Raw genomic sequence first — 23,877 nt, forward strand, 5'->3', positions numbered from 1 at the left:
TGGAGTCAGCCAAGAAAAACATGATTCCTTATAGCATGTCCCAAGGAAGGGATAGGTGGTAGTGGTGGTGGTGTTACCTGTCCCTTCCCCTTCCCCCCCACCCCAACACACACATACATCTGGGCTTTTGGGGGTTTCCAGTTGCAAGTGGGAAGTGTTTGAAGCTAGGAAAGTTGCTTTTGACACCTGGAGGCGCATAGTCCAGGTAAATTGTATATGTTGGGAAGATATTTGTCCTTACAGCATTAATCTTAGGCAGCCAGAATATCAGGTAGTTGTGGTTACATAATTGCTGGCCAAATTTTTCTTTTTAGGGATTACTCCCAGAGGTGGGGGAAAAGATGAGATTACTTTTCCCCTGTGACAGGGGGAACAAGATGTTAACAACAGGAAGTAGAGAGGTGGAACTAGACACTTAACAAAGCACAGAACTTCATTTTTGTATTCTGGAGGAACTTGTGACCTGTGACTTTTCTAGATCATTGCAAGTTTGAACAGGTGACTAAGAAAAAGCCAATCTCTTCTGTTGCTGGGTGGCATAATCCCTGCTGTCGGATTGCTCTACTGAATTAAGGAAGTTGACCTTCTAAATGCCTACTGAATATCTTTAAAAGGTTAAAACACTAAGTATTTCTGGTTCAGGTAAGCAGTGTCCTAGTGCCAGTCAAAGGTATTGCTTTTGGGTTAGAAGCCACATTCTTTGGTTGTGTTTCTTGTTCAACTACATTGTCAGTAGCTGCTAGTGGATTGACAGTTTTGAGAGCCAAGAAGTTTCCTAATGGGAGAATTGCTTGCTCTTTTTTCACATCTTTCAGCCTGAGACCAAGTGAAGGTAAATGTATTGTCCCTTGCTCAGGTGTTGACCTTCATAGGGATCTTGCTAGCTTCCACAAAGGCTCCAGCTTGCCTACCTAGAATCTTATTTGCCAGTTCAGATGCAGGATAGAGTGAAGATCTATTTATCGCTTGTATTATACTTATCGTATCTTCTTAACTCTACTTAGTAGCCTCCCTACCAACATGGCTTCTTGAAGCTGACAGGAATAGAAGGACCATTAGAAGAGGCTGCTGGATCTTGCCATTGCCCTTGAAATACTGAGCTCAAGGGTGTGCACACATCCTATAACTGCCAGTTATTGGTCTTAAATGGTCCAGTGACTACCTGGACAAGGATTTGAGTCCTGCAGTGAGATTGCATGGATGTGCTAATTTTGGAGAGTGAGATTTGCTATTGGTATAAGTAATGCTCTTTTGTATGACTAAAGAAATGCCCTTTTTATATGACTGTAGAAGCAATAGAAAATGCTGTTCTGGATCAGGGGTTGCATTTTCATTAAGTGCAAAAAACACTATAATGCAGGTACCTGTCCATTCTCAGCTGCTTTTGTCCTTCTGAGTTCTTTGTAACAGAAGAATTGCTCTATTATTTTTTCCTAGTCAAAAACAGAGTGCAGACTAGGAACTGGCATTTTCCAAGAGGTCCCTTGAATCTGAAAGGTTGAAAATCACTGTTGTAGTGTTTTCCATTATTTCTAACAATGATTCACAGTAGTGGTTCAGAAAAAGGAAATGTTAGTGTAGATGAGAAGTTTTAAAATACTGTTCCATATAGATTTGCTGGGAGCTGGCTTAAGAGCTTAATGTTTAAAATACCATTAACCTGCCTTGAGAGCTATCCACGTTGATGTTTCCATCGTAGTGGGGAAAAATTTTTGAGTAGGCATTGTAAATGAAACAAAGTAGCACATGTGATACTTGCAGTTAGTGGATACTTAGAAGTTTAGGTACAGGGGTAGGCAATCCCTGGCACGTGTGCCAGAGCATGGCACACACAGGCATTTTGCTTGACATTTGTGTCTTGGGCAGATGCCAGGGGAGGGGCCAGGGTTGCTCACACAACAAGGATCACACCCCTTGTGGCTCCCCTGCTGTCTGCCCCTGACACACCAACAACTTACAAGTCAAGGTTGCACTCTGCCCAAAAACATTGCCTATTGCTGTTCTGGTGTTTTTACATATACAAAATGAAGTGCAACATATGTACTCCTTTGAGCGTTTAATTAACTGAATAACTTCATGAATATCACTGTCTGGTTGCATTTTACGCGAAATAACCTGTTAGCGTCTGAGGTCAAGTGGCATTTTAACAAATGACTAATTGACAGAGTGAATATATACATGGGCGTTAAAGTAATATATATAGGAGTACTGGACCATGCTTCTTTATGAATAAAGTCTACCCACAAATTTTTTCTTCCAGATTTGTACTATGGTGGAGAAGCTTTCTCTGTAGAGCAGCCACAGTCTTTTACTTGTCCTTATTGTGGAAAAATGGGTTATACGGAAACATCTCTTCAAGAACATGTTACTTCTGAACATGCAGAAACATCAACAGAAGTGGTAGGTAGAAGCAGTATTACCTGTTAATTATGGTGAAAATATATGAACATAATTAAAGCTTTACTATGTATTTATCAGAAAATGTGAATTCCTGTCATTTTATTTTCTTGAAGTTTTTTTTTTTTAGAGGTGTGTGTGTTTTAAGTAACCTAGCTTGAGATGGCAGTATTTTGTAAATTGAAATGCAGTGCAAATTTTTTTCATAGGTAATTTAATTACATATGTACAAAAAGACCAAGTCACCGTTACTGTTGGAAACTTAAATTTTGGATTACTTAAATCCAATAACAGTCAACTCGGCAGCTTAAATGTTGTTATCAGTGTTGTGTCTAATTCTTGGGTAGTCATTTGTTCATTTGTTTTCTTTTCTTTTTCTTTTCTTTCTCCATTTCATATTTAGAAATTCTTTTTAACAGTGCTAGCTAGTATTTAGGTGATTTCAGCTGAGCTTTGGCATTAAGTTGATTGGGGTACTGGAGCAGCAAATTTAAACATGTTATATTAGCTTGAGACAGTGTTCTCTCAGTTTATGCTGCTGGTAAGTATGTTTTGGAAAAGATAAAATCCCCCCCTTTTTTTTTAAGGAAAGCTTAGAAATTGCTGAAAAATTGCACAATGGAAATACATTCTAGAAATACTTTATATAATGGGACTTCAGTTTTTTGGGGGCCTAAAGTTTTCTTGATCCAGATATTAAAGGTTATCTTTCTTTGGAGGTTTTTCATATGTATTTGGAGTCATTTAGAATCTTCCTGATGCTAATGGACCCTGGCTGCTTTGCTGCCAAACCAGCCTGCTGCCCATCCTATGGACTGGAATGGTTGTGAAGTTATCCTTTTGTGGAACTGGGAGTTCAAAAAGGATGTACAGCTGATTTGTAAGAGCTTGATTTTAAACATTCTAATTTTCAATGCACCTAGCATTGTGTTTGCATAAGTACTTCAGAAATTGATAAAACTTGTGCATGTCAACGATATATGTTGATATTAAAACAGATGATACAATTAATATGGAAGAACTGATAACAATAACAGAAATATTTAATGAGGTGTGCTTCTTCCTCTGAGCTTCTATTACCTAGTGTTCTGACTGACCTAACCATGACATTCCCTTTGTCAAAGCAGCAAGACCAGCACATTTCAGATCTCTCCCCCTGCTTCCATAGGAGAAACGATACTGTATGGAGGAAAAAAAGCCATGGTAGAAAAGAATTTTCCATGTGGATACTCTTGAGATTCCTATATTTGTGCATCATGTTTTAACAAGTTTTGTTCTGGCTGTAATAAGGCTATTGTGGCCCTTCCCCATTGAGGAACAATCATTAGATCCAGCTGAGGAACCTGGGACTTGGCTATCATGTATTTTATTGCATGATCCTGAAGACTACAGCAGTAGGCTGCATGGGTCATGTGATGTGGTTTGCTTTCCCTCCCTCCCCTGGTCATTTGATTTCCCTGCGGTTTCCGCTGTAACAATCAGTTCACAACAGCTCTTAATGTTCAGTTGTAATAAAGTACTGGGGACCTGTTCTGTTTCTGCTTGGCATTAATAAGCATCTGATCTCACAAAGCCATCACAACTAGGTGTGACAGTCACCTACGCCAGAGGATGCTGCCAGGTCTGAACTTTTTTTGAATATGGGGGAAGAGCACTGCACTGTTACATACAGGAGAGTATGCCTGTCAAGGACAATTTGCAGTTAGTCTTTGCCTCTATAAATGGCTTGTACTTGACCTTTGTTATGATTTTTAGGAATTAAAAGCTCGTGTGTAGCTATTAAACAATTAGGAACTGATGAGATCTAAGTAACTTTTATTTTATAAAAGCCCATGGCTGTGTTTTACATTTCCTCATTAAAAAAATTACTGCTGTACTAGACAGTTTTCAGATCTTGTTCCTTGTAGTGGTAAAGGCTAGAAGTGCTGGTTTTGTGGATTCCTTTGACTAACTGTAGGCCACAAATGCGCAGGGGTCGTGTACTCATTGGCCCAGGAGACCTTTTCTCTTCCTGTGTTTCCTGTCTTCAGCAATACTAGTTATCAGCAGTTCCAGGTTAAGGTCTCTTGGCAACTAGACAGGCAAGGTGCTCTCTCCAGAACTGGAAGTCATTGTTAGATTCATGTGCAGATGCTGCTCACACTTCAGGAACATGTGGTGTAGTGAACCTAGTTAAGAGTTGTCCAGTTCTAGTTTTGGTTGTTGGAGATTGATATGAAAAACATGAAAGCTTGATAGGATTACATCCCATCCGATACATGGTAGAGGAATGACTCATCATCTTAATGTTTTTGCTCTCTTTTGATTCCTTTGTTTTAGTCCTTCTCCATGTTTGGAAGAACACTGCAACCTTTTGGCATTTTACAACATATACAATTTAAAACCCCCCCCAACAAACTAGGCAAAAAATAGTCAAAATACTCGAATGATATTGTGTCGTTAGTCTGTTGTCATTACAATTAAATGTACTTTTTTTTACTCAGATTTGTAAAACAAAATCTTGTCTTCTGCATGTTATGACAGTGCCTCCAATACTTCGCTGTGGCCCCTGACAGACAGGCAAGTAAAAGTGCCATGGGATCTGATGCACAATCCTCTCAATTATGTTTTCTGCCATGCCACACATGCCTGGCAGGAGGCACGGCTTGGCACTGAGCCATCAGATCCCATTGTGCCTTATTGCCAGTACATGGGGAGCTCAGGATTACAATCCCCCGGTACCAGTGAGTAGCAAGCTTCCCTACCTGCCACAGATACACCCCTGGATGCATATCCTCCCCCCCACCTTCTTTTTTTAATCTCCTTCCATTCTCCTCCCCACCTCCCTAGGTTTAATTCAAATTTCCATTTTTAAATAACATGATAGCAGTTGACCCCCACCTCTTCCCCCCTGTCCCCTTCTTAAATTCCTTTCTATAGTGGACTTTGTATTGTAATTCTTGATACCTGCCACTTGATGTCAGTGATACTTTCTAGTTTTTCAAATTGGAACTATGTTTAAAATTCTTTATTTGATCACTAACTTTGAAGTCTACTTCGTGGTGTTTGGCACCTGCTGCTCCACTGATTTCAGTGCTAGTTCCAGGTTCTAGACTTCTCTGAAAATTAAATTTTTTCGTTGTTACCAGATCAGCTTCTGGTATTTCTTTTTTCATGTCTTTGTTTTGAGCTTGTGTTGGAGGAGGATATGTTCATCTACAGCATGGAAAGTATTTATTTTAATTTGATTACACAAAATGTCAGTAAATAGCTAATCTAGCGTGACGCAAAGTCTTTTCATTGTAAGGAGATTTTGGAGGTGTTGTTGTTTCTTTAAAAAAGAAAAGCATAGGCATGTTATTGAAGAAAGAATTCACAGCTATAATACTTTCTTATGGGCCTAGGGTTTGAAACAGTTATTTTTGCTTAGATATTGACCTTGAGTTAGGTTGTAAAATAGATATGGCAGTCAAAGATGTTTCATACTGAATAGCTTTCTGACTCTTAAACCAGGGTTATAATATGATTATTTTACCCATAACTGTAAATTCTTATTTAGGCAGTTGATTAAATTCAGTTTAACAAGAAGAAATCCTATTCAGCGCGTCCACATATGCAGGCATGTGAACTTGCCACAGTTCAAACAGGAGCGGCACAAATTGCACAGCTCAAGGACTGCCCTTCCCCCACAGGGGCCACAGCTCCCCCGCAGAGCCCAGGGCTTACCTGCAGCAACAGCAGCCATTGGGGTGCTTGGGCCCTTCTGGAACGGCCCTTCTGCACGGTGTGGGGCAGCTCAGCTCAGCCTCAGCTGCCTGGCACCTGGCTCTGCCTGTGCTCCATCGTGTGGGTCTGGTATGGTGCCATGCACCTCCGGGCAGCTCTGGGCTGCTTGGGCTGTCACCCGGGGCCCTGTGCTGCTCCTGGGGACTGTGTGCCGTGCTGGGCTTGGTCCTATGTGCATGGAACCAGTCCAGTCTGACGGTGCCTGGAGTTTGTGCAGGCAGGATCTGGCCCGGCATGAAATGCAGCCCCCATGAGCGAGTGGTGTGGGTCTCCAGGTGACAGCCCAAGTGACCCAGAGCTGCCTGAAGATGCACCACACTGTGCTGGGCTGGGCCCACGCGATGGGGCACAGGCAGCTCCAGGAGCCTGGCAGTTGGGGCCGAACTGCGCTGCATGGGGGGTGGGGCAGAGGCAGTTGTTCCAGGAGGGCCCTGAGGGGCTGGGGAGCTATGGACCATACAGGGGGCAGGTACCCTGCCTCTGCAAGCAAGGCACCAGCCCCAGTGTTGCCAACCCAGCCACATAGCTCCCCACTGCCCCTGCTGCCTTCCCCCTGGAGAAGCAGACACCTTTGCGCCTCTCCTCCTGCCTTGCTGTAGCCCTAGCACCCAGATGACTTCCTTCAGTGTCAGCAGGCCTCTCTCTGTCTCTGTCTCTCTCTTTGTGTCTCTCACACACCTGGGTCATGTCTATATGAGATGCTGAATGTGCAGTAGTTCATTACTACTGCACTGTAGCATCACATGGCATGAAGTGTTAACAAACTGCCACTCAGTCAACATCACCAAGAAGCCATTCAGGGACACTACTGCACAATAACTCCAGTTACTGTGCAGTCATTTCATACTTGTGTATGCAAGTACTAAATTACTGTGCAGTAACAACTGTGCATTCAGCATCTCATGTAGATCTGGACATGCACCCAAGGCCTGGCCCTCCAACCCCTGCTCCTGATAGACTTCCCTGTATCCTGGGCTGCTCCTACCACCCTGCCTGGCTGCTGTGTGGATTGACCTGTGTTGCCCCCTGCGTCTAATTGCCCTCCCCCTGCTACTCCCAGCCCGAGTCAGATCCTTGCTAAGGCAAGCTAGGAAGTGCTGGGAAAAACATTGATGCTGAGAAGAGCAAAATCCTGGACATTGATTATATTTAAAAAAAACCCGCCCATATGGAAATCTGAGGACCCAAATAGAAAACATGTCTGGGAAAATCCAGATGTATAGTAACTGTAGGATAGCCGGATCCTGAAGTATTTTTAATAACTGAGCTTAAGGAAGTTGTGTAGAGGAGATAAAATAGTCTTAGTGAAATGTTTGCTTTATCAGTTTATTTTTTGTGGAGTAGTTTTGGAAAATATCTCTCAACATATTTAGATTTCTGATGAGTGGAATTCTTATTACATTTTTAAGTTTAATGAGAGCTAATTTTAATTGAAGAGATGTTTGTATCTGGGTGAGGGGGATTACTTGTTCAATATTAGGATCATGCAAATTCCCAAGGGTGTCCATGTGTTGCAGATTTTGGTGATAGCTTCAGTGTTGTAGCAGCAATTGCCATTTTGACTCCTGCTGCAGATGAAGGTGATCAAAAGGCAGTGGTCAGGACTTAAGTAGCTAATCCAGATCATAAAGGGCAGTTTTATTCCATCCCTCCTGAGAGTGCAGAAGACTCTGACTGACATGAAGTTGGCTGTTGTTGCTGTAGCTGAATAAAATTGACTCATCCATGGTCAAAATCCAGTGTTCTCAGAATCAGTGTTTAGAGGAGATGCAGACTTTTCTTTGTTGGTTCTAAGAAATGATGTCTTCAGTCCCCATCCATGTATACAGAAGGCAGGTAGCAAAATGGACCCATCTGTGTGTGTTAATTGTGAGATGCAATTCTCTTTGTAAACACATTGGCAAGAATGCTACTTGCACTGGAGAAAAAGTGGGACAGAAGAGGTGCATGGTCCCTGTTCTGATCTTCCTTAAAAGAGAAAGATTTGTTACTTGTAAGTGCTAAGTTTTCTGTTATCTGGAGTAATTTATGCATCTGGTTGAAATATTGAGGCAATGGTAGCAAAAACACGTGGTCAAGTCATATCTCTGTGCTGCCCCTGAACTGGCTTGGCTTTATTTGTTTCTTGAATTCCATTCAGAGTACTATGACTTTTTTTTTTCCTGCCTGTTGACATGAGGAATTGTAACTTCTAGACAAACTTTCTCATGCTGGCTCTGTTTTCAAGACTCTGCAACTGTTGATAGAAATTCCAGAGTGTTGCATTAACTGGTGATTTTATTAGTGTCATCCTTGTTTGATGTTATAATAGTTTTTGTATAAGTTTACAAGCACTTTGCCACATTTATTGCAAGATGTGAATAATTCTCTTTTTTGTATAAAAATCTATTACCTTTTGGGTGCAAAAGACCATTCTACATAATTCCTGTTTAGTTTTCAGTCTTTTTTTCTTCAGCAGTCCCTCGTAGTGAAGGATGATTATTTTCTATGATTATCTTGCCTGTGTGTCTGAAGATGGCTGATGAGTTTGAAGTATTGGTGTTTTAAATGCTCTCTTCCTGCTGTTTCATTTGATCACTTTTCTTGTTTGTTTGTGTTGTTTTGGGAAGTACTTCTTTATTAGGAAAATAGGGGCTATTTTTATGACAGCGCTTTAGTAAACTGAGTAGCACATGTCTGTGCTTTATTGTTACTTTCTGAGTGTCCTCTCCTGTTAGTTCTCTAGTGACTCACACTATAGCTTGTTAGATAAACTTGGCTGGAGAATAATAGTTGCCATCATCACTAGACATGGTGTCACTCAGCTGCTAAGCCTGTTGTACATGAATTTATGGGCTTTTTATTTACTCTGTTGTTTTATTTCCCTTCCCTCCCCGCACCCCCAATATTCTAATTATATGCCCAGTCATGCCACCTTGTAATTTTTGCATCTCTTTCAAGCTTTTGGGCATGCCATCTTGATGATGATGATGATGATGTTAATGTAACGTTTTCCTAAGCAGCACTTTTTCCTTATCCCTGTTTTGCTATTAATTATATTGCTTTCTGTCCCCCCCCCCTTCTTCCCCCACAGGTACATAGGAATAGCATGAAGCAGGGTAGCCTAGACATAACTTAATAAATATATTGTGTTTCTGTAAACAAGTTTGCCTATAAAGTGCCACCCTGCCCTGCCTTCTTCCTGACTTCAGATTCACATCACTAATTACCTCTCTAGTCAGCATATAATCCCCAAAAGCAAAAGTCTTAATTCAGTGGTGCTCAGTGTTTTGGCTCAATCTGGTGTGAGTAAGAAGGTAGAGAAGTGGAATTGGGCACCAGGATCGGGTTGCTCTGTACCATCCTGATTGGCCCTGCTCTGCCCACGTACTTAGTTTAGAGCCATGTTGTTTGGCCCATGGGACTCTCCCTGGATTCAGAAATTTAACAGCAGGGGAGCACCATTTACCTGCCACCAAATTTTATAATTACTGCCCTGCAAACTGTTTTTTGGTTTTTTTTAGGTCAGTTCCTCATTCCCATTTTGCTCTGAAATGTGGATATTTTGGCAGGTAAACAAACATATCAGACTAGTGATTACAGGTGACCTGCCCAGACAGGGCAGTGTAGCTTTATGTCCATTTTTTTCTTCATGGTGTATAAATGGGACCTGTGTCCTCTCTTCATATTTTCATTACCAGTTCAGGTCTCCCTTAGTTCTGTGTCTACACTGGACTTTTCCTAAAGTTTCCCAGTGTTGCTAGCACTACTGTAAACAAGGCACTTCTAGTAGCCGAGTTGTTCCAGGCACTTTAAAATACCTTTGCTTGCTTTGTTCACACTTTTTTATGTTTACTGTTTCTTCTACAATAGGAAATTTGGGAAGAAAAGTTTAGAATAGACAGTGAAATTACAGGTCCAAGAGAGTGAGTGCTCAGCTGAGAGGACAGATCCATAGTCAGCCATTAAAGCATCTTGTATTTGTCTGTTCAGAATATTTGTTTGTTTCTGAAATTTAAAAAAGATGTAAAAACATCTTTGTATTTTCTTAAGATAGAAAAAAGCGTCCTGTCACCCCTTCTCCCTCTTCCCCTCCACCCCTCAGCCCTCCCTTTGCCAATCCCAATTTGTGCTATTACTGCAAAGCTGTAGCGTTATTGGTCCATTTGCTTCCTGGACCCTCTTGCTAAGCTCAGAATAGATCCAGACTAACTCAGTACCTTAGCCTCTGTTCCAGCTAAGGCTGGAGATAAGTGCTCTTATCTTTTAGATTGAAATTCATGGCTTACTACTACTGCCTTTGTGAATTGCTCTTGGGGACACAGTAGTGCATTCAGGGATAGTAGAGGACCTGGGAGTGCCCTGGTTTGCTCTCTGTAACTGGCCAGATATTAAAATTGTCATGGAATACATTTATATCCCAAAGAAGTTGCTGTTTAAACCAGCACCTTCTTTGTGGTAGATGTGCCTCTTTATCTTGGGATAAATTCCTTTAACATCTGGAATGCTAAGATTTGTCGTGCAAAAGTTGCATCTAACCTGTGACAAATATAACATCTTCCAGTGCCTCACATGTCTTTGTGCAGAGCAACAGCTCCAGAAACTGGGCTGCTGCCACCTTCAGGGCAGCCCCAGAAAGACAAGAGGAGGTGTGATGAAAAAGGAGAGTAAATAGTCCAGACCCAAGCTATGCCACTCTTTTGGGCTGAATGGAAGTGTTCTTGTAGGCTCCTCGCTTTGAAGGGTGCAATATGGAGCAGCCTGCAAATGCTACTCTAGAAGTAGAGCTAGAGGGGTATGAGGTGGTTCTTTTCTTGCCTCTAATGCTATCTTAGGAAGGATACTTCTTCAAATGGTATCAATGATAGCTAATGAATATCCGTATCTTCTTTTGTATCCTTCCTGGAGAATGAATGGGAAAGTGCTTGTGCCTTCCAAGAGCACTGAATGAAGCTGTGGATGTCACTGGGCTGGTGCGCCAAAGCAGTTAGGACGGTATAACCTCATAAATCCCAATATCAAAAATCCAGAATTCTCAAAAATCTGATACATTTTAAGCTTCCCCCTCTGCTCCCCTGGTCACAGAGGGGGAAGCTTTCACATGGCAGCTGCCACCACCATCCAGCACCCTGCTCCACATGCAGCCGCTGCTCTGGTTTTAAAAATCCAGAATTTTCCAATTTCCAGCAGTTGCCTGGTCCTGAGCATGCCGGAGTTATGAGGTTATACTGTAACACTGAGTGGAAGCAAGCCCTTCCCCTCTGCATGCAAATTAGCATACAGCAAATGGCTTGGAAACTGGGGAGTTAGTCAGAATTTGAAAGCAAATTTCACTCTGTGTGTTCGGTGTGTCATTAAAAACTAATGAAAAGGGGGAAAAGTAGCTTTTAAAAACTGATTTTGAAATTTGTTTTTCTTTGAGCACTTCACTGCATTCTTCCTGTGGCTGGCTACCTACCTACAACAATTAAACTTGATTTTTAAATTAAGGTAGTTAACATTAAGAGATTGGCCCAAACTGATAAGTACATTGTATTGTTTATGTGGAAACGTTAAACTTGTTTTTCTGACTTTGTCATTTCAGATCTGTCCAATATGTGCAGCATTACCTGGAGGGGATCCTAATCATGTCACAGATGACTTTGCAGCTCATCTTACACTGGAACATAGAGCTCCTAGAGATTTAATATCCTTTTCTCAGTCAGGGAAAAAAACAAGGCTGTTACCTCTAATAGTAATAGCTACTTTAATTGTACCAAACAGGTCATGGCATCTTGGTTGTGCTTACATGTTACAACTGCCATGTCATTCAGTTAGTTATTGGAGGAGCTTGACATTAAGTAGAACTAAAGAAGAATGAAATGTCATAATTTAAATGCACTGCAGCCTCTGTGTGTGTGTGTGTGTGTGTGTGTGTGTGTGTGTGAGATGAGCGTCATGACCGACGTTGGAAAAAAAGGCTGTGGCTTTATTTGTTAGAATTTAAGTTGCATCAGCCACGCACTGAAATAAGCTTCATAGAGGTGAATGAGGTGTTTGATTAGAATAGGATAAATATTCTCCACCCTTCTCCTCCTCACTCCTCCCCGGCTTTGCTATATCTCCACCAAGTCTGTTGCATTTATGTTATGACCTTTGGGTCTGAACATAGATGTTTATCACTGGTGGTTCCTCCCTGCTCAGTTGAGGCTCCTAAAACCATGGGCAGAAGAGGGGACACTATCCTATTTTAGGACTTCATTCAGGAGCCAGCTTTCATCGCTATTGTCACATCACTAGAATCATGGAAGACAACTCTTAGAAGAGCAAGGAGAGATCATGTCGCTAATAGCACAAACATCTGTGAGCACACCGTAACAATAGGCAGGCTGAAACACGGCTTTTGGTAGGAAGAATCTGGTTTGTGCCTCTTCCCTTCCCCCAGCCATACTGTTCAGACTTTTGCTGTTTAATACTCTTTATCAAATAACTTCATATTTTCTTAACTGTCTGGTTACGATGAATCCAGTGGTGTTCGGCATGTTCGTAGAATGTTTCACCCAGGCCGGGGATTGGGGGGTCCTCGCGCACGTAGATCAAACATGCACTTTACTAGCAGTTCCACTGGTGGGCTTTCATCTTCGCAGAGTTCATATTCTCCAAGCAATAGGGAAGCCATGGATCCTATAGCTGGTAAGAATCAGTCTGCATCGTTTTTCTTTTGGAGTCTTTCTCCACACGTAGCTTTAACATCCAACTTAACGATTGTCCAGCTTTTTCCTATGTCTGTTTTGTTTAGAGATATGTGTATACTGCTTGCCCCAGGGAGAAGGTTTAAATTGATGTGAGTACTTAATTGGAAGGTACATTTGAAAGCCATATGAGGCAATCCCGTACATCCTTGGGCATCTGAATGGCAAACTGGTCACCTCTCTTTCTCTTGATTTGATGCTGTTACTCTTCCCATTAGCTAGTAAAAGTGAGCAAATTAGCTCCTGGGAAGTATGTTATGGCACAAATATGGTGTATGTGAAACACAGCCTAGCTAGTGTCTCAGGGGAATCTGTTTGGAGAAACAAGTCAGAACCCATGTTGAGAGAATCACAACCTTGTCTTGACTTTGCTTGTCTGAACAAATGTAGTTTTCTGAGTGGCTTTTTCAGAGGGATTTGCATAACCAAAGGAGTACAATGTTTTCAAATCTATAAAGCTTAAAATTACACCAAACACTGTATTTGTAACAGTGCCCTTGGTGGGTTGTCTGCAAAGATTGAACCAGGAACTTCTGAACTTAAAACATTTTTTTTGGCTTATGCTTTAATACCAGAGGGTTCTGGTCTCATTCCCACAGGCCACCTGTTCAGAGTTTCAGAACTCCATTTTCTACCTCAGTCTCAGTGGGTCTCGAATCTGGTACATTTCACATGTATACAGGTACTTTTGGGGAGACTAGATATATTGGATCTATGCAGAAAGCAATGGCTGTATGACATCAGTTGTAGCAATGTATTTGTTACATCTGCATGCTCCTGTAGTGGTATAAGTGAGGTAGATAGCTGTCATTTTAACACTACAGGAAATGGTTACTGAAAAAAAGGCTGTTTCGTTTATATGTCTGTAGAAATGATGCAACTCTTACAGTAGTTGCTTATGCTACTTGCACTCCAATGGTTTACATCTGTCCACAGATGGGTATAAAGCTGGGCAGAGCCAGAAGTGGCCAGGATTTTGCACTTACAGGATCATGCATCTTTTCCAGCATGCCCTTGCTGCCTGTTTAGGTGTGGGGTTTGCAGACTGTATATAGACAGCATGAATCTTTTTTTCCAAGCTTCCTTGTCTTAATCTATATCTGTCTAGAAAACTCCCTACTGGGGGCAGGGAGTTCAAAAGAGAGCCACATTCTTGTGTAGGGGAGTGCAATACACCTTGGCTGAAGGCCTTTACCTCTTACTTCACTTCTTAGTGGTTGCTTGCAGTGGGTTGAAAGAGCTGTTGAAGTGATAACCTGTCTATGGTCCACATGAGCAGACAAATTACTGCAGCTAAGGTCTAGGTAGGCCACAAAATAGTCCTTATGAATGTGTGGGCATTTTGTCCTGCCTTCTACATCTCTCTTCCCTATTAGAGTGCCAGCTGTGTCTTCCCCCTCAAGTCAGGAGTATCTTTCGTTTTCTGATGTTCATGACGTGTATAAGTGGTTTGAATTAACCTTGACTGGAACTAGCTTAAAATGAATAGTTAAAAGACATGTTGCCATATTTGTTTAACTATAAAAAAAAATACTGGCAAAATGTAGCAGTGATTGAAACAAACTAGCAAAAGCCATGAAATTTATTGTCAACCTGCTGCTGCATTGTTATGTGAGCCTATCTTGTAGGTATAACATCTAGATCAGTGGTTCTCAACCTTTTTGACCAGGAGCCATTTGTAAACATGGATCACCAGTCCCGACCCAGTGCCCCTCACTCCCAGCGCATTGCCCCCAGGCTCTAGCCCCCAAGTGTATGGGGCAGGGGACATGGGGGGCCCCAAGCAACCCCTTGCAGGCTGGAACTTAGTTTCCCATGTTTTTCTCCTTTAAGGGAGAATCCATTTTTAAAGTTTGTTGATCTATTTTTAAAGTTTGTTCATGACCCTTTCATATATTCTTGTGACCTACTTTTGGGTGGTGGCCCATGGGTTGAGAAATGCTGATCTAGATTGTAGGTGTTTCAATGCCCACATTGAAATGGTTGTAGATAAGAGGGAAACATACATCTGTTAAACTGACAGATACCTGAAACTGTATCCCAAATAGTAAATATAGTTCAATATAGTAATAACTGTCTTTTTTCTTTTTTTATTAGGATCTTTATTCTGCCGTTCAGTTTTGTTTCCATTTGCTGGACAATCAGCAATTTGTGCACAGCCAAATTACACTGTAGTATTTCAGTACAGTTCATAAAAAGAATAGTGGCAGCAGCTTGTGGTGGCTAAGTAGGGCTATAGAAGTGGAGTGAAGGCATGCATTCTGCCAGTAATGGTCACAGAGTTCATCTAAAACACTTGTAAAACCAGAACTTACGAGAGGGGCTAGAACAAGTTCTTTGGGGATTTTTTGGTTTTTATTATTTTTAATCTACTGGTAAATAAAGTTTTAAAATTCTGTTGCTCATGTTTATCATAAGATAAATTCTCTCATGCGGCTGGTCAGTGATTAAAGTGAAATGAAACTTTAATTATTGGTAGTGGTAGTATTAATCTTGGTAAGCATAGCTGTGCTGAGTAGGATTGCATTATTTGCCCACTGGCTGCTGGTATTCGGCAAGCTCCTCGCACAGAGCTCGTGCATTCTGCAGCACCCAGGCGGGGAAGTTTAACTTTGGGAGTCATAATCTTGAATGTGACCAAAAGAAAAGTGGGGTGAAAAAGTCACCGTGACCAATAATATTAAGCTGCTGTGGTAATTATTTTAAAAGGAAGATTGAAAAATGTGTGGCAAAACTTCTTGCTCCATTTTTCCTGCTCCCTTCCCAAACCAAACGCAGCTAATCTAGCAATGTCCACAAAGGTTTGGAAAGCAGAATAAGTTCTATAGTAATACACAGAATCAGACTTTACTACTAAAACTTACTTTTTAGATTATTTTTGATGGAGATAAAATTTGCTCTATACTCCTCCTCAGTTGGAAAGATTGCATGATCCCTGCCCAAAGCCAGACAGGTCTTCATTTAATTAGGCCCTCTCCATATATCTGAGAGTTGGTACCTTTATTAGGTCAATCTGAGAGAAGGCATAGAGTTGGAAAAACAAAGACTTTGGTTTTTGTTCCCGACGGAACTTAAGTAGTATACAGTATTTGAAAAATGTTTTCTGAATCAAACCTTCTCCAAAAATATCTGACAGAAATGTTGGCAGTGTCATCTTAATTTTTCTCTACAACCCAACTTCCATCTTGAATACCATGGGAATACAGTGCATTTGTTTAGAGAGAGACAAGGCACTGACTTCAGCCAAAAATGAAGTGGTTGCCAAGGCAACAGCTGCCTTGATTAGAAGATAGCCCTTTAAGAAGTAGGCAGCCCGCATATTCACCTCGGGACCAGTCCTTCATACATAGGAAGTGCCCTTTCTTCTTCAGTTGTTTGTAAGGTTTCAGACTTTGAATTTCTTGACCATAAAGAGATTCTCCAGTGCAACTGTTCTTGCAAAGCCCCATGTCCACCCCCTGCCCCTCCCATTGACTGTATATAAGCATTTAATAAATTTTCAAGTATTTTGGAAAGGCAGAAGTAATGCACCGATGCTTGGGAAGTATGTGTACTTTTGAAGCAGGTTTCATTGTGGTGCTTTTTCTCTTCACTGGCAGAGCTTTTATCTCAGTTATCGGGGGTGAGACGTTCTGCAGGAGGACAGCTCAATTCCTCTGGCCCTTCTGCTTCTCAGTTACAGCAGCTGCAGATGCAACTGCAGTTAGAACGACAACACGCACAGGCAGCACGACAACAACTGGAGACTGCACGCAATGCAACCAGGCGCACCAATACGAGTAGCGTCACCACCACAATTACACAATCTACAGCAACAACCAACACATCTAACACAGAAAACAGTCAGCAGACTATCCAGAATTCCCAGTTTCTTCTTACAAGGTAACTCATTCTAGAGTCTCAGTGGTTTTATTATTTTTCTGTGCTATCAGTGTACTTGGTTCTGACCTGGCAAGGAGCTTAAGCCACCTGCTTTTCAAGTGTAGAAGTCATCACATTAAGTTTAAGTACATGTGTAACCCTGTTTAAGTTCAATACATGCTTCAGTAATGTACCAATTTAGAGTCACTGATTGCAGTTAAACCTACCCCATTCATGTACCAAGTTAGAGTCACTGACTACAGTTAAACCTACCCCATTCACCATGTTCAGTTCTTAAAACAAAGTGAAATAGACAGTTAGGGCCAGGTCTTGTTCCACCTAGTAGATGCTTAAAAGCCATTTAGATATCTGTGCCTAAATGCAATCTTCAGATTTCTGAAAACTGCTAATGCACGTGATGCTTTAGTAACGTGCTTTCATCTCAGTATTGAGACGGTCGCAGGTAGTAAGAACCCATCCACGTTTTCTGTTAATGGTTTTCAGAGATGCAAAATGGCTTTTAGGGATCCTGTTCCATCCATTAAGAACTTAAGTTCTTAATGGGTGGAATAGAATTTAGCCCTCAATTATTGTTCAAAATATGCTAGGGTTCAACAGGCCTGCAGTTGCTTAGTGTCTCTTTGCTTTATAGCTCTACTTGAAACCTTGGCAAAATGTTTAACTTCTACTTAGCACTGGTGTCATGAGCAGTAAGCAATAATCCCCATTAAAGCATTAGTTTCATCTACTGTTAAATGTACATGCTTGATCCGAACATAGGATGGGAGAATGGCTGAATGCCATTACTGCACCCAAAATGCTAGGGCAGGGTTGAATATGACATTATATATACTTTTATAATAATTTAGTATATTGTTTATTGTTGCTTATTTCCTTGATTAGAAAATGAGGATTTTCTTCCTGTTTAATGTGGTGGGGAGAACCGTCTATTTTAGAATCTAGTATGAGGCAGGAAGGTGCTGTGGGGTGGCGACAGTGGCAGCTGCTGTTCCAGCCCCAACCTGGGTTGGGGTTGGATTCCTCCCCACAGCCTCCAGTCCCCTTCCCCCTATCTGGCATCCCTGTCCTCCCATGTCTGCTCCATGCCCCTCCCCTGCCTCCTCCCTCCCTGCTACCAAGCAGCTGTGCTGGCTTCACATACCTGATGCTACAGGGCTCTGCTGGGGATGGGCTTGGAGATGTGAACGCAGAGCAAGGTTGGGGGTAGGCAGTGGGGAGAGACTTCTGGAGGAGGAGGAGATGGGAAGAACGGGGAGCAGGGACCTGAGTTTGCAGAAGCAGCATGGAGGAGGAAGGAGAGGAAGGGAGAATTGGGGCAGCCTGAGGCTGTGGTGCAGGGGAGGGGCAGGGACAATTGAGTGGTAAGTGGAGGTGGGGAGGGGGACAGGCAGCAGTGAGCAAACTGCTTGCTTCTTTCACTGGCTGCCCCCCTACTGCCTGCCCTCCCATATGCCCCACTACTGCCTCCCCCTACTCTCTGTCCCCTACCACCTGCCTCATTGCTGCCTTCTTCATCACCTCTCCCCTCAATACCTGCAATAGCTGAGGGCAGGGCAAAAAATATGATCCTTCAGTAATTAGATTCCATACATGGAAAACTATAATACACTCATAAATTTTCCACATGTTGAATCTAATTATTGGGTTGTCTTGCATTTGGGTAAATAATGGTAACTTCTTCACCCTGTTAACCCCGTGACTTACAAAATGACAACATAGATTGCAGAAAAACTTTACGTGGTGGGTAGCATTTAAAAACCACTGTTTTGTCCCTGTTTTTGAGAAAAAAGATAAGAGCAGAACCAGGGAATTAGACTCAGTTGGTTATTGTTTGTGATCAGTCTTTGGGCTTTTGGGAGTTCTCCTATTGCTCCTGCCAAACGTAGTCCCAAAAGTTGATGACAGGAGTACCCAACCAGTAAAGTTTCCTGGCAGGGTCTTTTGCTTGTGTCACTTGCTCTTGAGGAGATGGTTGAGATTATGATGGCATGTGGATTTACAACTGTTTCCTCTGCTGACGCATTCATTTTATGTAGACTGAGGAGAGGAAATGATTCTTAAAGTTTCCACCTTAGCCATCTTGTTCTCACAGACAGTTCTAGCTGCAATTTTTGGCTGGATCCTCAGTGAAATTTGAGTAAATACAAACCAAAGAATTTCTGTTTCATCTATAGAAATGCCAAGGCTTATCTACACCTGATATCTATTAACACTGCTCACTGTTTCTCCAGCATCTCTAAGAGGCATGAAGAGCTATTACTTAGAGAAACTTTTATTGGCTTTTCTTTTTCGCTTTACTACTTCCAGTAAAGTAAGTGTTTCCAGAAACATGTACCGGAATCTGGAAATTAAATCTTGAGTGTTTAATTGGAAGTGAACCTTTAATAAAAGATGGACGATGAACAGGGTTCAGGTATACCAAGTATTTTACTTGGGTATAAGTAACAAGTAGAAAAAAATGTAGGTTTGAATGCAGTTGATGAGAAGAAAACACTGCTACTACGCAATTGATAGTTATTAATTTCTAAACTTTCACTGTCAAAGGGCTCATCAGCTCTGCAATTCTAGCACTTTTGGGGATGCCCCCATGATATTCTTATTTCAGAAGTAGGCCATCCAGGTTTCAGAGTTCCTGGTGTACTGTCTTCCTTTCTTGTCTTCCATATTGAAATGCTCATGCTTTTCCTCCACATTCCAAACTGGTGTGCAGAAGAAAAATATGGCAGAAAATTTTCTTTAGGATTGTGACAAGTGGGCTATTTCCATCATGCTGTGTTGAAGCTAAGCTACAAAGAAATAATCCCGTGTGACCACAGATCAAATGCCTGGGATAGAAATTTAAACTTCTTAAGTAACCAAATAAATGATATTTGAAAGTTCTGTGGTTACAGATTACTGGAGCGTAGGCAGAGTAGAGCAGCAGCCCCCAAACTTTCATAGGTAGTCATAGGAAGTAAGGCTGGAAGGGACCTCCAGAAGGTCATCTAGTTCAGCCCCCTTCCTGAGGCAGGATCATTCCTATCCAAACCATCTCATACAACCATAACTCTAAACCCTACCCTCAACCCTGATACAACATAGACCTAGCACTGTAACCTGCCACAGGTAAAGCAGGGGAACCACGGCAGCCACTGTCCTGCTTCTATAAAATGTCAATATACGCTCAAGAGGTCCTGAGTAGAGGGCCACCCCCCTACTCTGCTGCAGAGGAAGGCAAATCTCCCACTGTCTGTATCAGTCTGACCAAAGGGGTAAAATTCCTTCCTGACCCCAAATATGGCAATCAGTCTGACCCTGAACCAAGGGGCAAGACCAACCAGGAACCTCTTGCTTTGCTCCTATGAGGAGAATTGGCACATCCCAGTTGAAGTCTCCAGCCTTAGCTGTAGCTAACATCCAATGCCTCTGGGGAGGCTTAAAAACACCCGTGGCACATATAACAGAAAAGGGTGTGGGGGCAGGGAGCACCCAGCAAAGCCCAGAAGCATGGGAAACACCCATGGTGAGAAATAAGCACAGCTATGCCTAGACCATCCCCAACCAGTGGGTGTCCAACCTCTTTTGAACACCTCCAGTGATGAGAGTCCACAGCTTTTCTAGACAGTCTATTCCACTGCCTCCCTGTTCTAACAGTGAAGAAGTTTTTCCAGATATCCAGTGCAAACCTGCTTTGCTGCAACTTCAAGCCATTGGTCCGTGTCCTCCTCTCTGCAGCAGGAGAGAAAAGGTGCTTTTCTTCTTCTTTAAGGCAGCGCTTCAAGTATTTGAAGACTGCTGTCATGTCCCTTAAGTCCTTTTCCATAAGCTCAACATGCCTAGGTCCTTCAGCCTCTCCTCAACTTGCTTTTCAAGCCCTTTATCATTTTGCTTGCTTGCCTCTGGACCCCCTGTAACTTCTCCACATCCTCTTTGACATGTAGCGTCTAGAAATGCACATGGAGATAAGGCCCAGACATTGCTGAGTAGAGAGGCACTATTGCCTCCCATGTCTTGCACCTAATGCTTCTATTGACGCAGCCCAAAACCACATTTGTCTTTTGTGCAGCTGCATCACAACACAGACGCACATAGAGTCTGTGATCTACCAAGATTCCCTGGTCCTTTTCCATAGAGCTGCTGTCCAAAATAAGGTGTCCCTTATTTTGTGTTGGTTTTTGATTATTTCTTCTGAGATGTAGCACCTTGAACTTCTTATCCGCATCAGTCTTCATCCTGCTAGTACTAGCCCAACTTCCCAGTCTGTCAAGATCCTTCTGAATTGTGCTTGCATCCTACAGTGTGTTCACAATCCTTCCTAGTGTTGTGTCATCTGCAGACTTGCTCAATCCAAATAATTAATAAATACCTTAAACAGCACTGGGCTGAGGACAGACCCCATGGGACCCCACTTGAAACCTCCTGCCATGCTGATGTGAATTTGTTAATAATTACCCTTTGCTTGTGGTTACTGAGCCAGTTATATATCCACCTTTGTAGTTAGGGTTGGCAGGATTCGATTTTTATTGGTAAACATTACTAAACGTTGATTTCACTTCACGCTTACAGACCAATGAAAACATATTTGTGGTCTTAATCGATATTTATAGAGAGGCAATGTAAGAAAATGATGGCTGATGAGTGTCTGATGACAGGGGAGCAGTCCTACAGAACCGTGCTGACTAGTTTGAACTGCAACTCCCAGAAACCCCAGGGGATTGGGAACAAAGGAAGAGAAAGTGACAAAGCAGACAAGGTAGATATGGGCAAGCAGAGCCAGAACTGATGGCAGTTGTGCTGCTCAGCTGGTGGCAGTACCACAGTAATTACATTTGTTGTGGCAGGTGGCTAAACTGCACTATAGTAATCGGGGATCTTGATTTTTCTTGGTTTAAAAATCCCAAGTTCTCAAAAACCCAAAATCTGCATTTTTCCATGATTAAAATTAAATATAGGTATCAGCTGAACACAATATTTTACTGATATATTTATAATATTTATTTTACTGATATATTTATAATCTTAAAGCAGTTTGGAAACCTGCCAGTGCCTTAATCATTAAAATAAATTATAAATACCTGTAGATTTTAGTGTTTGACTTTGTTTTTATCATGGAAAATCAAAGCTCCACCTGCCTCCTTCACTCACCAGCACACAGGTTCAGCTGCAGCTGTGTTGTCCCTGTCTCCATCTCCCTCCCACTCTACCCCCCACCATTTTGTGGCACTGAGCTGCCCTGATATGATGGTGCCCTACCCCTGCCCGTGCTGTTGCCCCTCACTCCAAAGTGACAACCCCCTGAATCTTGCCGGTGCCACTCATTTATGACCCACAGTCCCCACCAGCCTTGCTGGTGCCCCCCACCCCAATCCCCCCAGGGGAGCAGGGTGGGTGTGTGGGGAAGCGGGGGTGTGGATACAGGTGATGTAGGGAGAGTAGAGGGGTATAAGTGACACATGGGAGTGTGGGGGTGGTACAGATGATATGTGGGACATGGGGGGCAGAAAATGTACCCTCAGTTTTCTGCACCCACAGCAGGTGTGGGGCTGCAGCCAGGCCGGGTCAGCTCCAGGCAGCAGCTACCTCTGCAACCCAGAGGGCAGGATGCGGCACAGAAAGGAGTGCAGCACTGCCATGGCCACGAAGGTGAGGTGCCCCCTGCCCACCTGGCAGCAGCAGGGCCACAACTCCGCACTTTGGTGGTCATGGCAGCACAGTGCTCCCTCCCATACCAGGTCCCACCTAATGGGTTGCAGAGGCAGTTGCTGCTGAGAGCTGGTCCAACCTAATTTCAACCTCACGCCCTGCTGTGGGCACAGAAATCTTGGGGGGGAAGGGGGGGCATGTTTCTCCCCCCCCCCCCCACTCCTCCAGTGCATCACCTTGGCACTCCCACTGCATTGCCTGTGGGCGCCGCCCCCCCTCCCCCCCAAATGCATTGCTTGTGACCATGCCCTGCCCTCTGACTTATCTGGAGTGAGCTGCGAAAACTGCTCTCCACCCCTGCCTGGCTGCCACATGCATGTGTGCATGTGCACGTGTACGTGACACCCCCTGTGTCCTGTTCCCCTCAACTCCAAGCAGCCCCTTGCAGAATGGAACTCTGCCAGCCTGCAGGGGGATACCCACAGTTTCCTGCATTGTTCTCCTTTAAAGGAGAAATCCATGATATTCTTTTTAAAGAAGAAAATCCATGTATTTCTGAAGCAAATGGAAAACTCAGCTCCCTGATGATAATATTAATCCAAGTCAACTCAGTCCTAAGGCTGCTATGACTGTTGGGGCATCTTAGGTGCTGTAACAACCCTAGGTTAGTTGAGCTGCTTTGCATCACTGGTGATTCTTCAGGGAGAGTGACCTAGCAGATCCTGAAGAAATCCATTTCTAAGCACTTGGAGGAGAAGAAGGTGATTAGGAACAGTTATCATGGATTCACCAAGGGCAAGTCATGCCTGGCCAGCCTGATTGCCCTCTATAATGAGATGACTGGCTCTGTGGATGTGGGCAGACCAGTGGATGTGGTTTACCTTGATTTTAGCAAGGCTTTTGATACAGTCTCCTACAATATTCTTGCAGGCAAGCTAAGGAAGTACAGGCTGGATGAAGGGACTGTAAGGTAGATAGAAAACTGGCTGGAGCATCGGGCTCAGAGGGTAGTAATCAATGGCTCAATGTCTAGTTGGCAACCAGTGTCAAGCGGAGTGCCCCAGGGGTCTGTCCTGGGGCCAGTTTTGTTCAATATCTTCATCAGCAACCTGGAAGATGGGGTAGAGTGCACTCTCAGGAAGTTTGCAGATGACACCAAGCTGGGTGGAGTAGTAGAAACACTGGAGGACATGGCTAGGATTCAGAGTGACCTAGACAGATTGGAGGATTGGCCAAAAGAAATCTCATGAGGTTCAACACAGGCAAGTGCCAAGTCCTGCACTTATGACAGAACAATCCCATGTCCCAGTACAGGCTGGGGGCTGGGCAGCAGCAGAAAAGGACCTGCGGGTTACAGTGGACAGCAAGCTGAATATGAGCCAGCAGTGTGCCCTTGTTGCCAAGAAAGCTAATGGTATATTGGGCTGCACTGGTAGGAACATGACCAGCCGGTCAAGGGTAGTGATTATTCCCTTCTATTCTGCACTGTTGAGGCCACATC

At 43.0% G+C, this 23,877-nt stretch overlaps 1 protein-coding gene across 2 annotated transcripts in view; it reads left to right on the top strand.

Annotated features, from left to right (window-relative positions):
- Nucleotides 1-23,877, top strand: part of KCMF1 (potassium channel modulatory factor 1) — a 69,338-nt gene that overhangs the window by 42,146 nt on the left and 3,315 nt on the right. For both annotated transcript variants that reach the window (XM_090038947.1, XM_090038948.1), the window contains 4 exons: nucleotides 2,261-2,400; nucleotides 11,726-11,827; nucleotides 12,639-12,813; nucleotides 16,472-16,754. In XM_090038947.1, the coding sequence (XP_089895073.1) occupies nucleotides 2,261-2,400; nucleotides 11,726-11,827; nucleotides 12,639-12,813; nucleotides 16,472-16,754 (700 nt within the window). The remainder of the gene's footprint in view (nucleotides 1-2,260; nucleotides 2,401-11,725; nucleotides 11,828-12,638; nucleotides 12,814-16,471; nucleotides 16,755-23,877) is intronic.

Source organism: Crocodylus siamensis, chromosome 3, assembly GCF_052110815.1.
Source record: "Crocodylus siamensis isolate JL-2025a chromosome 3, ASM5211081v1, whole genome shotgun sequence".
In the NCBI taxonomy this organism is placed as follows: domain Eukaryota; kingdom Metazoa; phylum Chordata; order Crocodylia; family Crocodylidae; genus Crocodylus; species Crocodylus siamensis.